Source organism: Brachionichthys hirsutus, chromosome 6 (genome assembly GCF_040956055.1).
Source record: "Brachionichthys hirsutus isolate HB-005 chromosome 6, CSIRO-AGI_Bhir_v1, whole genome shotgun sequence".
Lineage (NCBI taxonomy): Eukaryota > Metazoa > Chordata > Actinopteri > Lophiiformes > Brachionichthyidae > Brachionichthys > Brachionichthys hirsutus.
Genome location: NC_090902.1, coordinates 396,758 through 409,257, shown reverse-complemented (window position 1 = coordinate 409,257; position 12,500 = coordinate 396,758). Strand labels below are relative to the sequence as shown.

Sequence of the window (12,500 nt, the reverse complement as noted above, 5' to 3'; positions counted from 1 at the left end):
GCGTGTCTGTGTGTGTCTCTGTATGTGTGTGCGTGCGTGTCTGTGTGTCTCTGTGTGTGTGTGTGCGTGCGTGCGTGTCTGTGTGTGTCTCTGTATGTGTGTGCGTGTCTGTGTGTGTCTCTGTATGTGCGTGCGTGTCTGTGTGTGTCTCTGTATGTGTGTGCGTGTCTGTGTGTGTCTCTGTGTGTGTGTGCGTGCAGCATCCTGAGGGAGATCGATGACGTCCACCAGAACATGGGCTACTGTCCCCAGTTTGACTCCATCAACGAGCTGCTGACGGGGCGGGAGCACCTGGAGCTGTACGCCCATCCTCCGAGGGGTACCGGAGAAGGAAGTGTGCGACGTGAGTCCGGAGTCCAAACACCTGCACAGGAAGAGGAAGAGGAAGAGGAGGGCTCTGACGGCGGCGCTGTGTGATTGACAGGTGGCAGAGTGGGGCATCAGGAAGCTGGGCCTCGTGAAGTACGCCGATAAAGCGGCGGGAAGCTACAGCGGAGGGAACATGAGGAAGCTGTCCACCGCCATGGCTCTGATCGGAGCGCCACCTGTCGTCTTCCTGGTGAGTAACACCTGAGCGCCGTCGGCCCCCCGCCAGTGACCCTCCACAGCAGCAGGTGGCGCCAGGAGGCGAAACCAGCTGCAGCTTTTAATTCGACCAATCACGTACCAGCAGTGTCATCAGTCATGTGACGTCACAGAAAATCGCATCTTTTATTTTTTGGTCAGATAATCAACAATAAATGAGGAGTTAAATAAAGTTTGTTTAAAGCAGAGCAGGGTGTCTGATTACTCAGTCAGCCAATCAGAGAGCAGCAGAACCTGGGGGCGGGGTGTAACAGGATGAAAGGGATCTGCTGCTCCATTTATGGAGGTTAGAACTACAACCACAAAAGAAGAGCGAGTCAGTCAGGAGGAGGCCTCCTCTTCCTCCTCTTCCTCCTGATTCACCTGTGGGCTTACAGGACGAGCCCACCACTGGAATGGATCCCAAAGCTCGCCGGGCTCTCTGGAACTGTATCCACAGCGTCATCAAGGAGGGGCGGTCCGTCGTCCTCACCTCACACAGGTAGAGCCTCTGTCCCCACACAGGTACACAGGTGTGTGTGTTTGCAGGTGTACATAACGTGTGTGTGTTCCAGCATGGAGGAGTGTGAGGCTCTGTGCACCAGGATGGCCATCATGGTGAACGGCCGGTTCAGGTGTCTGGGCAGCGTCCAGCACCTGAAGAACAGGTAACGCGGTCGGCGACGTCAGCTCTCAGGTGTGCGGACGGCGAGTTTATGAGGCGTGGTGTCACCTCTCAGGTTCGGAGACGGCTACACCATCATCCTGCGGGTGGCGGGGCCCCACCCCGACCTGCTGCCCGTCATCAAGTTCGTTGAGAGCGAGCTCAGCGGCAGCACGCTAAAGGAGAAGCACCGCAACATGCTACAGTACCAGCTACCGTCGTCGCTAACCTCCCTCACCCACATCTTCTCCATCCTGGCCAAGAACAAAGACCTGCTGAGGATCGAGGACTACTCCGTCACGCAGACCACTCTGGACCAGGTAGGACGCCGGCACACACCTGAGCAGGCGTTTGGCTCGTTTCAGGCGTTTAGCTCGTTTCAGGCGTTTAGCTTGTTTCAGGCGTTTAGCTCGTTTTCGGCGTTTAGCTCGTTTCCGGCGTTTAGCTCGTTTCAGGCGTTTAGCTCGTTTCAGGCGTTTAGCTCGTTTCTGGCGTTTAGCTCGTTTCAGGCGTTTAGCTCGTTTCCGGCGTTTAGCTCGTTTCCGGCGTTTAGCTCGTTTCAGGCGTTTAGCTCGTTTCAGGCGTTTAGCTCGTTTCAGGCGTTTAGCTCGTTTCAGGCGTTTAGCTCGTTTCCGGCGTTTAGCTCGTTTCCGGCGTTTAGCTCGTTTCCGGCGTTTAGCTCGTTTCAGGCGTTTAGCTCGTTTCTGGCGTTTAGCTCGTTTCAGGCGTTTAGCTCGTTTCAGGCGTTTAGCTCGCTTCAGGCGTTTAGCTCGTTTCCGGCGTTTAGCTCGTTTCCGGCGTTTAGCTCGTTTCCGGCGTTTAGCTCGTTTCCGGCGTTTAGCTCGTTTCCGGCGTTTAGCTCGTTTCCGGCGTTTAGCTCGTTTCAGGCGATTAGCTCGTTTCAGGCGTTTAGCTCGTTTCTGGCGTTTAGCTCGTTTCTGGCGTTTAGCTCGTTTCTGGCGTTTAGCTCGTTTCTGGCGTTTAGCTCGTTTCTGGCGTTTAGCTCGTTTCCGGCGTTTAGCTCGTTTCAGGCGTTTAGCTCGTTTCCGGCGTTTAGCTCGTTTCCGGCGTTTAGCTCGTTTCCGGCGTTTAGCTCGCTTCAGGCGTTTAGCTCGTTTCCGGCGTTTAGCTCGTTTCAGGCGTTTAGCTCGTTTCCGGCGTTTAGCTCGTTTCAGGCGTTTAGCTCGTTTCCGGCGTTTAGCTCGTTTCCGGCGTTTAGCTCGTTTCCGGCGTTTCGCTCGTTTCAGCCGTTTAGCTCGTTTCCGGCGTTTAGCTCGTTTCCGGCGTTTACCTGGCTGACCAGGTGTTTTTTCTTCCTGCGTTTCAGGTGTTTGTGAATTTTGCGAAGGACCAGAGTGATGACTATCACTCCAAAGACGCCTCGGTGAGGCGTAAGGAAGTTGTCGTCGACGTTCCGATGCTGAGCTCCAATCCAGGAGCTGCTGAGGGGCGGGACTCACTGAGAGAGAGTGTCATGTGATCATGAGCTCATGCAATCATGAAATAGGAGGCTGGACTTCACCTGCAGCTGACGGGATGCCCCCTCCTCACCTGCTGAGTGGGCGGAGTCGCCTGCTGCCTTATGTCACTCAATGCAAATGAGTTTGTGCAGCGGTGCCAAGCCGACGCCCACCGACTGACGGACCGTTAGAGAAACTTGAATCAGATTGATTGATTGATTGACGTGCTGCCTTCAGGTCTGATTGATGAGATCAATCAACAGACCCTTTGATTTCAGCGTTTTATTTATACTTAGCTGAGCCGGGCTAATTACTGGTTCCACGACTCGCCTGTTTAACAGCCAATCACAGTGCTCGCTGGAAACAAGAAGATTGATTGATTTTATAGATTTTTTTAACGAAAAAGAGCAGATTTGTTTTGTTTGAGTGTGAAGCAGAAATACCTCATCAGCCCCTGAACGACTGATCGATCCATCGATCGGCTGCTGAACTGATCAGACTGAAGGAGCTTCACGCCATCGGTTCCAAAACGCTGATCGATCGATTGATCATGTCTTCACCAGTTCGTCTTTGCACTGAAATAATTTGTTATCATTATTATTGATTGATGGAAGAAGAACTGTTACTTGACCTGAACGACTCAATAAAACGAAATAAAACTGCCATCTGTGTTTCGTTAGAACCCGTTAGAACCCAGGATCTACACCGTCCACACGGTGATCTGGATCAGCACCAGAAGGTTCTAGATCTACACCGTCCACACGGTGATCTGGATCAGCACCAGAAGGTTCTAGATCTACACCGTCCACACGGTGATCCGGATCAGCACCAGAAGGTTCTAGATCTACACCGTCCACACGGTGATCCGGATCAGCACCAGAAGGTTCTAGATCTACACCGTCCACACGGTGATCCGGATCAGCACCAGAAGGTTCTAGATCTACACCGTCCACACGGTGATCCGGATCAGCACCGAAACGTAGTCTGTTCCTGATAGATGCTCCAGATCAGTGTTTTGCAGGATATTTCATTTTTATTATAACTGTTATTATTGGCATTTATTGTTGTATTGATTAAGGACCTCACTGATCTTTCTGGCGCTGCTGGTGAACTGCAAAGAAATGGCCCTTTTAGGTATCAATAAAGTTGTTGCATCTGAATCTGAAATCCTGGTAACATTCCCAACAGTTCCTGAAAATGTCATCAGGATCCATCCAGAACTTTTTGAGTCATCTTGCTAACAGACGGACAGACAGACAAACGACATAAGCCCCGCCCCTCCACGCCCCGCCCCGCCCCGCCTCGGTGGAGGTAAAGTTTTTCCAATAAAAGTTGACTGAATCTGACTGTAATCACAAACTAGATACAACACCACTCTATTCATCAATAACGGACTGAAGGTCAAAGGTCAATGAAGGCTCATTTTCAGCCGCTTGATTCCGGGTCATCATTTTTATTGGATGAAACCCCGGCTGTTCCCCTCCGCACCGGCAGGGGGCGGTAGCGCCAGATCTGCACACAGAACAAACTGCTCAGCCTCGCTGTTTTAAATCATCTTCGGTTCCGCGTCCTCTTTGTTGAACGCACCGGTTTCTCCTCCCGGTTCTGGCGGCCCGTTTCAGCGCCTGCTGCCCGCGTTTCCGTGACGGTAAGGCCGCTGGCGAAGACTGGCTAGTAGCTAGCCGTGCTAGTAGCCAGTGGCTACAGCCGGCTCCAAGCTGCTGTGTTGATGTTAGCTGCGTTAGCTCGCCGGGCTAATGCTGTTAGCATCCTGGCGTAATGCGGTTTCTGAATTAAATCGATCCTTCTGTCTTCGTGTGTCGATGGATAATCGAACGGTCTGCTCGTCGTTCGATGGCGATAACTGATCAGTGATCGATTCGCATTAGCTTCTGTTTTAATGCTAATGATATGTCGTCCGTGCTAGCAAAGCTAAAGTTGCTGTTCATAAACCATATCCGGTTTGATTCCTGTCTGACGTTGATCAATCAATCTTTGCTCCTCCTGGGTCGATATTAGATTTAGTAAAATGAATGGAATAAAAAGCCTTGTTTACACTGACATCATCTAAATGCCGGATCGACCCAGTCGCGGTTCTATTGATCAGAAATCAATCTATTGGCGATCTCAGCCTCCAGCCACCTGTCGCTACGTCACACCTGTCGCTACGTCACACCTGTCGCTACGTCACACCTGTCGCTACGGCACCTGTCGCTACGTCACACCTGTCGCTACGTCACACCTGTCGCTACGTCACACCTGTCGCTACGTCACACCTGTCGCTACGTCTCCTGAGCGGCGTCATTGTTCTGGCTGGTCTTCAGCTCGTCCCCACGTGTCCCCACGTCCTCCTGTCTGTCTTCTGTCTGCAGCCGGCGCTCCGATCATGTCTCACGGCGACCCGACCCGACGACCTCCGGCGGACTCCGACCTCCGACCTGGACCTTACAGACGGCTTCCATCTGGGTCCAGACTCCGATGTGAGCCGGGCTCGTCCAGATCCTGTCCTCAGGCCTCGTCCTCGTCCTCGTCCATGCGGGACGGGGCGCTCCGCATCCTGGACAGCTGCGGTCTCGACCCCGGAGACCTGACCCTGCTGGCTGAGCTGCCTGAACATGTCCTCACCGTCGAGTCCCTGCCTCAAGTCCTCAAGCAGATCAAAGGAAGGAAGGGCGGCGTCCGCACGGCTCCGCCTCCTTCCTCCTCCTCCTCCTCTAATCCGATTCGCCGGCCCGTTGCCCCTGGTGATTGGGATCAAGCTCGCAGCCCGGTGGACTGGGTCACGCCCAGTCCTGCTCCCCCTGACCTGGACCAGTGGGGGGGTCCCCGGACCTTCAGAGTAGACCCGTCATCATCTTCATCATCGTCCTCGAGCTTCCGCCGCTGGTCCTCGGGCTGCGGTTGGACAGGTGGACACTCTGGACTGGGACCGGCTGGTTTCAGGTCCGGTCTCGCTGGGGGGCTCCGTGAGGCCGGGACCGGGACCGGGACCGGGACCGGGACCGGGACCGGGACCGGGACCGGGACCGCCTTGCTCCCGTCCAGGAGAGAAGCTCTGGACTTCCACGGGTCCAGCCCGCCGTCCGTCCCGTACTCGTGCTGTCTGTGTGACATCACAGTGATCACCGAGCGGGTGAGTGACCCCGCCCACCCGGGGGGGGGGGGGGGGGGGGGTCTGTGTCTGGCTCCGGTTCACGTGTCTTCCCGTGTTCCAGGCGTGGACCGAACACGCCAACGGCGTCCATCACGCCGATGGGCAGCTCCGCCTCCTGCAGAGGTACGCCCCCCCCAGTCCACTTCCTGTCCCTCGACAGGACGTTACCTGATGTTTGTCTCCGTGTCCTGCAGGTTTCCTAAATGGGACGGTCGCCTGGAGACGGCGAGCAGGTCAGCGTTATTGATCGTTATTGATTTAGTGAATGCGGGGGGGGGGGGCTGGCCTTGAGCGAGTATGCCCGGGCAGGTGTCGGTGCGGTGCCCCCCCAGCACCCCCCCCCCACCCCAGACTTCACCTCTGCTGCCGTGCTTTTCAAGGCTCACGTCGTATTGATCATTGATTATTGATCACCTCTGTCCTCTCTCTGAAGGGCTGACAGCCAATCAAAAGGGAAGGATGAAGGCCCCTCTGAGCGGCAGGCGACCAATCACAGCGCTGGTAGGCGGCGTCAGCCGGGCTTGTTGCAGCGTCCTCCAGGCGGCGCCGCTCAGACTCCTCCCCCTCCACCGAAGAGAAACCCCCCGAAGGTAAAGACGTCGGGGAGCCGTGTGACATCAGACTCGCCCGTCCCTCCCCCGTCCCCCTCACATGTCCCTCTCCCCCGTCCCTCTCCCTGTCCCTCTCCCCCGTCCCCCTCACATGTCCCTCTTACATGTCCCCCATCCCTCTCCCCTGTCCCTCTCACATGTCCCTGTCCCCCGTCCCTCTCCCCATCCCTCTCCCCCGTCCCTCTCCCCCGTCCCCCTCACATGTCCCTCTCCCCCGTCCCCCTTTGTCCCCCCAGGCCGTGCACCGGAGCAGGGTGGTGTGTGTGAAGTTTCCCGCTCTCCGTGTGGACGAAGCGTTCCTGAAGAAGCTGATCGAACCGTTCGGGAGGATCGTCAAGATGCTCCAGTTTCCCTCTTTGGCGAGTCCCCCGGCTGTCCCTGATCGGGGCCCCCGTCCCGCGCGCGTCCAGCGCCGCCGGTGGGGCTGACCCCCCGTCTGTCTTCGTCCCTGCAGGCGTTCGTGGAGCTCGGCTCCGTCCATCAGGCCAAAGACTTGGTGAAGTTTCACACCAGCAACCCTCCGACCGCCGACGGGCAGCGGGTCGAGTTCCGGATCTCCAACACCTTCAGCTTCCTCCAGGTAGGACGCTCGTCCTCGCCTCGTCCTCGTCTTCGTCCTCGCTCCGGTCCCGAACGCCACGTCTCTGAGCTGGACAGCGCGAGCGGCGCCGAAGCCCGTCGGGCCCGTAGAGCCGGCAGCATGAAGTCATGTGACTCGGTCCTCCGTGTCTCCTCAGAGCTCTCGGGTGGTGAGTTTCAGTCCGGCGCCGTCGGGACAGAACGGCCAATCGGATCTGATGAGCATCGTCAAACGCTTCGGCCCGCCCCTCTTCACCCTGTTCCTGCCGTCCACGGTGAGACCCGGGACCCGGCTGTGGTTCTGACGGGTTGATCGTTTCCTGGTTCTGTCGGACCCAGCTGTGGTTCTGACGCCGTTGATCGTTTCCTGGTTCTGTCGGACCCGGCTGTGGTTCTGACGCCGTTAATCGTTTCCTGGTTCTGACGCCGTTGATCGTTTCCTGGTTCTGTCGGACCTCTTCAGGCGTTCGTGGAGATGAGGGACGGTTCCGACGCTCGGACGCTGGTCGACTATTATTCGTCCAACAGTCTGAAGGTCAACGAGGACGCCATCAAAGTGTCCTTCTCCATGGAGTACAAGAGCCTCATGTGAGTACCGGGCCGGGCCGGGCCGGACCCGGCTGGACGTTTAGCGTCCGTCCTGACCCGACCGTCTCATCCTGTCCCGTAGGCGCCTCTCATTGGCCAAGAGGTACGAAGAGGAAACGGGTCCGACCGACCGAGAGGATGAAAACGAGAAGAGGACGAGCAGCAAAGACAGAGAGGACGAGGACAAGAGGGACAACTCCAGCAGAGAGGGGAAGACCACAACCAGAGACGGGGGGTCCGGGTCCGGGGCCCGGTCCAGAACCCCGGGAGAATCCGTGATATCGGAGAAGACAGTCGGTAAGAAAACCAGAACCTCTAGAACCGACCCGGAACCGGGGGGGGGTCTGGGTCTAATGTTAGAGTATTCTGTGTTCCAAACATCCAGACGCTCCCACACACAGTCCAGGTCCACACAGTGAAACCGTCCAGCAGGGGGAGGAGCCTGGACACGAAGAAGAGTGAGTTTCCTGTTTGGAACACAAAACGAATAACTTCAGAGGAGACGAACAAAAGACGGTTTGTCCTCAGGTCGTCTGCAGAGGACAGCGACATCGAGGGGATGGAGGTGATCGGGGAGGACGGGGAGTGTCTCCTGGAGGAGGAGGAGGAGGAGCCTCCGGACACACCTGATGCAGGTAGACCCGAACACGTTCAGCAACATCCAGCGGCAGAAAGAAAAACGGGACGCCTGCCCGTTTCAGGAGAAGAGGACGAGGAGGAGACGGGTTCTCTCAGCCAATCAGGCGACGGCTTCCAGGTTCCAGGTGGGCTTGTTGGTCTGCAGGAGGAGACGGCGTTCCCGGAACACCTGGATGAAGACCGGCGGAAAGGTGACCCGGAAGCTGCTGAAGGTACGGTCCAGCCGTTGATCAATAGATCAATAGATCAATGGCTGTGCTGGGTCTGATCACCTGATCAATATTCCAGGTATTCACTGATCTGAAGTTTGATTTGAACGTTTTTTTTTTCAGATGAAGACGATGATGAAGAAGATAAGGTTAGAAAACGTTCCAGTTGATCAAAGCTTGTTTCTGACACGTTATTGATCTCGTTGTTTACGTTGTTGTTATTATTATTGTTCTTGATCTTGTTATTATTGATCTTGTTGTTGTTTATGTCGTTGTTATTATTGATGTTATTATTATTGATCTTGTTGTTGTCATTTACGTTATTATTATTGTTGTTATTGATCTCGTTGTTGTTATTATTATTGTTCTTGATCTTGTTGTTGTTTACATTGTTGTTATTGATCTCGTTATTGATCTTGTTGTTGCTGTTATTGGAGGACCCGGCTCCGGGGGACGAGTCTCCGCCCAAGAAGAAAAGGACAGACATAAAGCAGGAAGCTCCAGAAGAGGAGCAGACGGACACGCCTGGACCAGGACTGGAGAGTCCGGATCAACCAGACTCGACTGGAGATCCTCCGAAACCTGAACAGGTGAGACCCCGTGGACGTCCTTGGCGCCCCCTGCTGGTTGGACAGAGTTCCTGTCAGGACGTTTAATATTTGAAGTGCCTGAATGAGCTGTGCTCTGATTGGCTGCAGGACTCGGAGGTGAAGGTAGAGCAGCAGTCTGGGCCAGCAGGAGGCGACGCTGAGCCTGTTGGTAAGACTGTCGGGTGTCTTTGCTGCTGTTGCATCGCTTCCTGTTTGAGACGCCGTCCTTCCTCCGGTGCAGGAAGCGAGTTCGTTCGGCCCGTCGTCGGTTACCTTTGTAGTCTGTGTCAGCTGATCTACGCCGACGAGGACGAGGCCAGGCGGCGGCACTGCAGCAGCTCCGCCCACTACAGGAAGTACCAGGTCAGCGGCCGGCTTCCTGTCACCTGACAGGAAGCAGATCGGATTTCACAGGGTCTTTGTTTTCCAGGAGAAGACGGGCAGAGATCCGTGGAAGACGTGAGAATCGCTTCTGGACGTCGTTTTATTTTGAAAGTTCAAATTAAATTCAGTGTTTTCATTTGTAACGAACGAAACGGCTTTTTGAAGTTTATTCTGCAAAACAGTTTGTTCACAACGAGGAGATAAAAAAGAAATGTTTAACAGGTGGGCTAGCGGCCTCCAGGCTCGATGCTAAGCTACAAACAAACAAAAGGTCAAAGGTCCTGCTGAAGGTCTCAGGCCGTCGTCGCCTTCTTCCGTTTCTTCTTCTCTGATTTGTTCTGTTCCTTCTCCAGGTGTTTCTGGAAACAGAACCCCGACACGGGGCAGAATTAGGCGGTTCCCTTGGTGGCCGCTTTGTGGGCGGGGCCTGCTCACCTGCAGCTTGCCGTAGTGCTCCTTGCTGCTGCAGTGCGTTTTCTTGGCCGTGTCTTCGTTGGAGTAGAACAGGAAGCAGATGCGGCAGTAAAACCCCGCCTTCACGTGCTCCACGCCTGAAACGGAAGAGCGAGACGACTTCCTGTTACAAACCGGACCGGATCAGGACCCGGGTCCGGGGGGTCTCACCGATGGGGTCGGTGGGGTCGTGGGGGGGCAGCGGCAGAGACGCCACGCTGGATTTGTTATCGGCTGTGGGAGGAGACTCGGTCTGAACATTCTGATTGGTCGATGGCTCCTCCTCCTGCTCAAAGGACAAACAGGCGTCTTTCATATGCTAACGGTGTAGCATTGCTGTAAACAGGAAGTGACATCATCCTCACCTCCTTGTAGCTACTCAGATTCTCAGAACCGTCCGGTATCTCCTCGGGGGCGGTCTCAGCATCGACGCTCTGCATCTTCTCCTCTTCCTCCGTCTGCTTCTCCTCTTCGTCCTCCGGCTCCTCTTCTTCGGTCTGCTTCCCCTCTTCGTCCTCCAGCTTCCCCTCTTCCTCCTCCAGCTTCTCCTCTTCCCTCTCCTCCTCCTCCTCCTTGGGTCTCTTGGCCGGCGGTTCTCCGGGGTGTTTCGGGGAGGAGCTGCTGTTCTCTCGTTTGGCTGAAGTTGGACATCGATGCCTGCAAAAGACGGACGGCTGAAGCCCCTCCCCTTTTGTCTGATGTCAGTGGTCGTATTTTTAGCGTTCATTTTGAAGATCAACGTTATGAAACATTAACTTAAATGTCTTTAAAACACTCCAATCACTTTTTGAGATCAAACATTTGGGCCAATCAGAGGCTGATGAACGCAGGTAACTAACGTGGAGGACTCTGAGACCCAGAAGACGCTGACCCGTGTTTGAGCTGCCGGTACTTCCTGCTCACGTAGACCGTCACGCGCTTCCCGTTCAGCTTCAGCGGGTCGGCTTTGCAGTGTTCGGCCATTTTCTCGGCGTCCTCGGCTCTCATCATCTCCAGGAAGCACTGCGGACGAGAGCGAGGTCAGCCGGGTCTGGGTCTGGGTCTGGGTCTGGTCCCGGTCCTGTACCTCTCTCTTCATCATGTTGGTGAAGTACTTCCTGACGGGTCCAAACGGTTCTGCCAGTTTCAGGACGGCCTCGTCGGAGTATTTGGCGGTGGGGATCTGCCCGATGTAAACGACCTTACTGGAGCCGCACTGGAGGAGCAGCGGCAGACGGGTCAAGGGTCACTAGTGGCCGGGACCGGGTCCGGGTCCGGGTCCCGGCGGGACGCTCACCTTGATGGTGGGGTAGCTCACGGAGTGGCTGATCCTGACGGGCCGGCCGCAGACGGACGCCGTGATGTTGCTGTTGTAGAACTTGGCCATGGAGCGAGCCTCGTCCTCCGTCTCAAACTGCAGGTAGGCCTGAGGAGGAGGAGCCAGTTTACAGAAGCACAGGACGCACCTGAACGCACCTGAACGCACCGCGGGCAGCGGCCCCAATGGAGGCACAACCGCCGGCTCCAGTCGCACCTTCCTTAGTTACAAATACAGAGTAACTAATACCTTCCTTAGTTACCGTTACCTAGTAACTAATACCTTCCTTAGTTACAAATACAGAGTAACTAATACCTTCCTTAGTTACCGATACCTAGTAACTAATACCTTCCTTAGTTACCGTTACCTAGTAACTAATACCTTCCTTAGTTACCGATACCTAGTAACTAATACTGAATGACATCTTTAGTCTTTAGTCTTTGGGCTGAGCCCTAAGCTACCGTTAGCAGCAGCTAGCCGGTTCCGGTTCTGGTTCTGGTTCCGGTTCCGCGTACCTCGGGCCGCAGGTCCAGCACCAGGTGTTTGACCACCTTCCCGAACGGCTTGGCGAGCGCCAGCAGCTCGTTGAGGAGGTTGAACCCTCGCTTGAAGCCGATGACGTTGACCACCCTCATGCCCTGGAAGACAACCAATCACAGCCCGTTAGCCGTTACCACGGAGACGGAGACGGAGCCCGTCGGGGCCGGATCCTCACCGCCCGCTTGGAGTCGTCTGGAGAGAGAGAGAGAGAGAGAGAGAGAGAGAGAGAGAGAGGAGCAACAATCAGTGTTTCATCGGGCTCTGATCGATCAGACGGAGTATTGATCCGGTACCGGTGGAGTCCGACTGTCCCCCTCCCTCCTCGTCCTCTGCCAGCTCGTCCAGCGTCACAAAGTCCTCCATGTTGTCCAGGAAGTCGGGCTCGCCCTGGAGGACAGGAGCAATCAGGAGGAGGAGCGCCATCGAGCTGGGGGCGTCGCCTAGCAGGTAGCGTTAGCGTTAGCGCCAGGTAAGCAGCTCACCTGGGGCTAACGCTAACGTGTTTAGCATCGGAAGCTCGTCTTCATCTCTTTAAACTGGTTTAAAACTGAACGTTGACCTGTGATCAGCCGGTATTGATCCGTGATCAGCCGGTATTGATCCGTGATCAGCCGGTATTGATCCGTGATCAGCCGGTATTGATCCGTGATCAGCCGGCATTGATCTGTGATCAGCCGGTATTGATCATGTCCTACCTCGTCTGCAGCTCCCTCTCCTTCCATCGTATCTGCTGTCGCTCCTGCCTCCACCTCCTTCTTCTCTCCTTCA

General features: G+C 55.4%; 3 protein-coding genes across 3 annotated transcripts in view; 2 read left to right on the top strand and 1 right to left on the bottom strand.

The window, feature by feature from the left end:
• abca1b (ATP-binding cassette, sub-family A (ABC1), member 1B) overlaps positions 1-3,351 on the top strand; it is a 28,359-nt gene extending 25,008 nt beyond the window's left edge. The window contains 7 exon segments of the mRNA XM_068740022.1: positions 201-306; positions 308-343; positions 425-559; positions 963-1,066; positions 1,140-1,232; positions 1,305-1,548; positions 2,556-3,351. Coding sequence (XP_068596123.1) covers positions 201-306; positions 308-343; positions 425-559; positions 963-1,066; positions 1,140-1,232; positions 1,305-1,548; positions 2,556-2,708 — 871 coding nt within the window. The 3' untranslated portion in view covers positions 2,709-3,351.
• Positions 3,352-5,074: 1,723 nt separating this feature from the next.
• LOC137895144 (matrin-3-like) lies at positions 5,075-9,590 on the top strand. Its single transcript, XM_068740628.1, has 16 exons — positions 5,075-5,821; positions 5,904-5,965; positions 6,037-6,075; positions 6,276-6,432; positions 6,690-6,812; positions 6,908-7,033; positions 7,191-7,307; positions 7,496-7,620; positions 7,703-7,917; positions 8,006-8,078; positions 8,149-8,255; positions 8,322-8,471; positions 8,592-8,617; positions 8,897-9,058; positions 9,167-9,421; positions 9,489-9,590. Exons 1-16 carry the CDS (start codon positions 5,075-5,077, stop codon positions 9,519-9,521), a joined length of 2,517 nt encoding a protein of 838 aa, XP_068596729.1. The 3' UTR covers positions 9,522-9,590.
• A 73-nt stretch (positions 9,591-9,663) lies between these two features.
• LOC137895142 (matrin-3-like) overlaps positions 9,664-12,500 on the bottom strand; it is a 3,309-nt gene continuing 472 nt past the window's right edge. The window contains exons 2-12 of the mRNA XM_068740627.1: positions 12,428-12,495; positions 12,026-12,119; positions 11,908-11,924; positions 11,708-11,830; positions 11,172-11,300; positions 10,962-11,090; positions 10,767-10,897; positions 10,261-10,552; positions 10,067-10,181; positions 9,878-9,993; positions 9,664-9,801 (exon numbers count right to left, since the gene is read on the bottom strand). Of these exons, the coding sequence (XP_068596728.1) occupies positions 9,736-9,801; positions 9,878-9,993; positions 10,067-10,181; positions 10,261-10,552; positions 10,767-10,897; positions 10,962-11,090; positions 11,172-11,300; positions 11,708-11,830; positions 11,908-11,924; positions 12,026-12,119; positions 12,428-12,495 (1,280 nt within the window). The 3' untranslated portion in view covers positions 9,664-9,735. The remainder of the gene's footprint in view (positions 9,802-9,877; positions 9,994-10,066; positions 10,182-10,260; positions 10,553-10,766; positions 10,898-10,961; positions 11,091-11,171; positions 11,301-11,707; positions 11,831-11,907; positions 11,925-12,025; positions 12,120-12,427; positions 12,496-12,500) is intronic.

What these genes read in the sequence shown, in the direction of transcription:
- LOC137895144 (XM_068740628.1), top strand. Translation starts at nt 5,075, where the DNA reads ATGTCTCACGGCGACCCGACCCGACGACCTCCGGCGGACTCCGACCTC. An exon ending in GATATCGGAGAAGACAGTCG is followed by an intron (nt 7,918 to 8,005) that starts GTAAGAAAACCA and finishes CCAAACATCCAG; the next exon opens with ACGCTCCCACACACAGTCCA. An exon ending in GAGCCTGGACACGAAGAAGA is followed by an intron (nt 8,079 to 8,148) that starts GTGAGTTTCCTG and finishes GTTTGTCCTCAG; the next exon opens with GTCGTCTGCAGAGGACAGCG.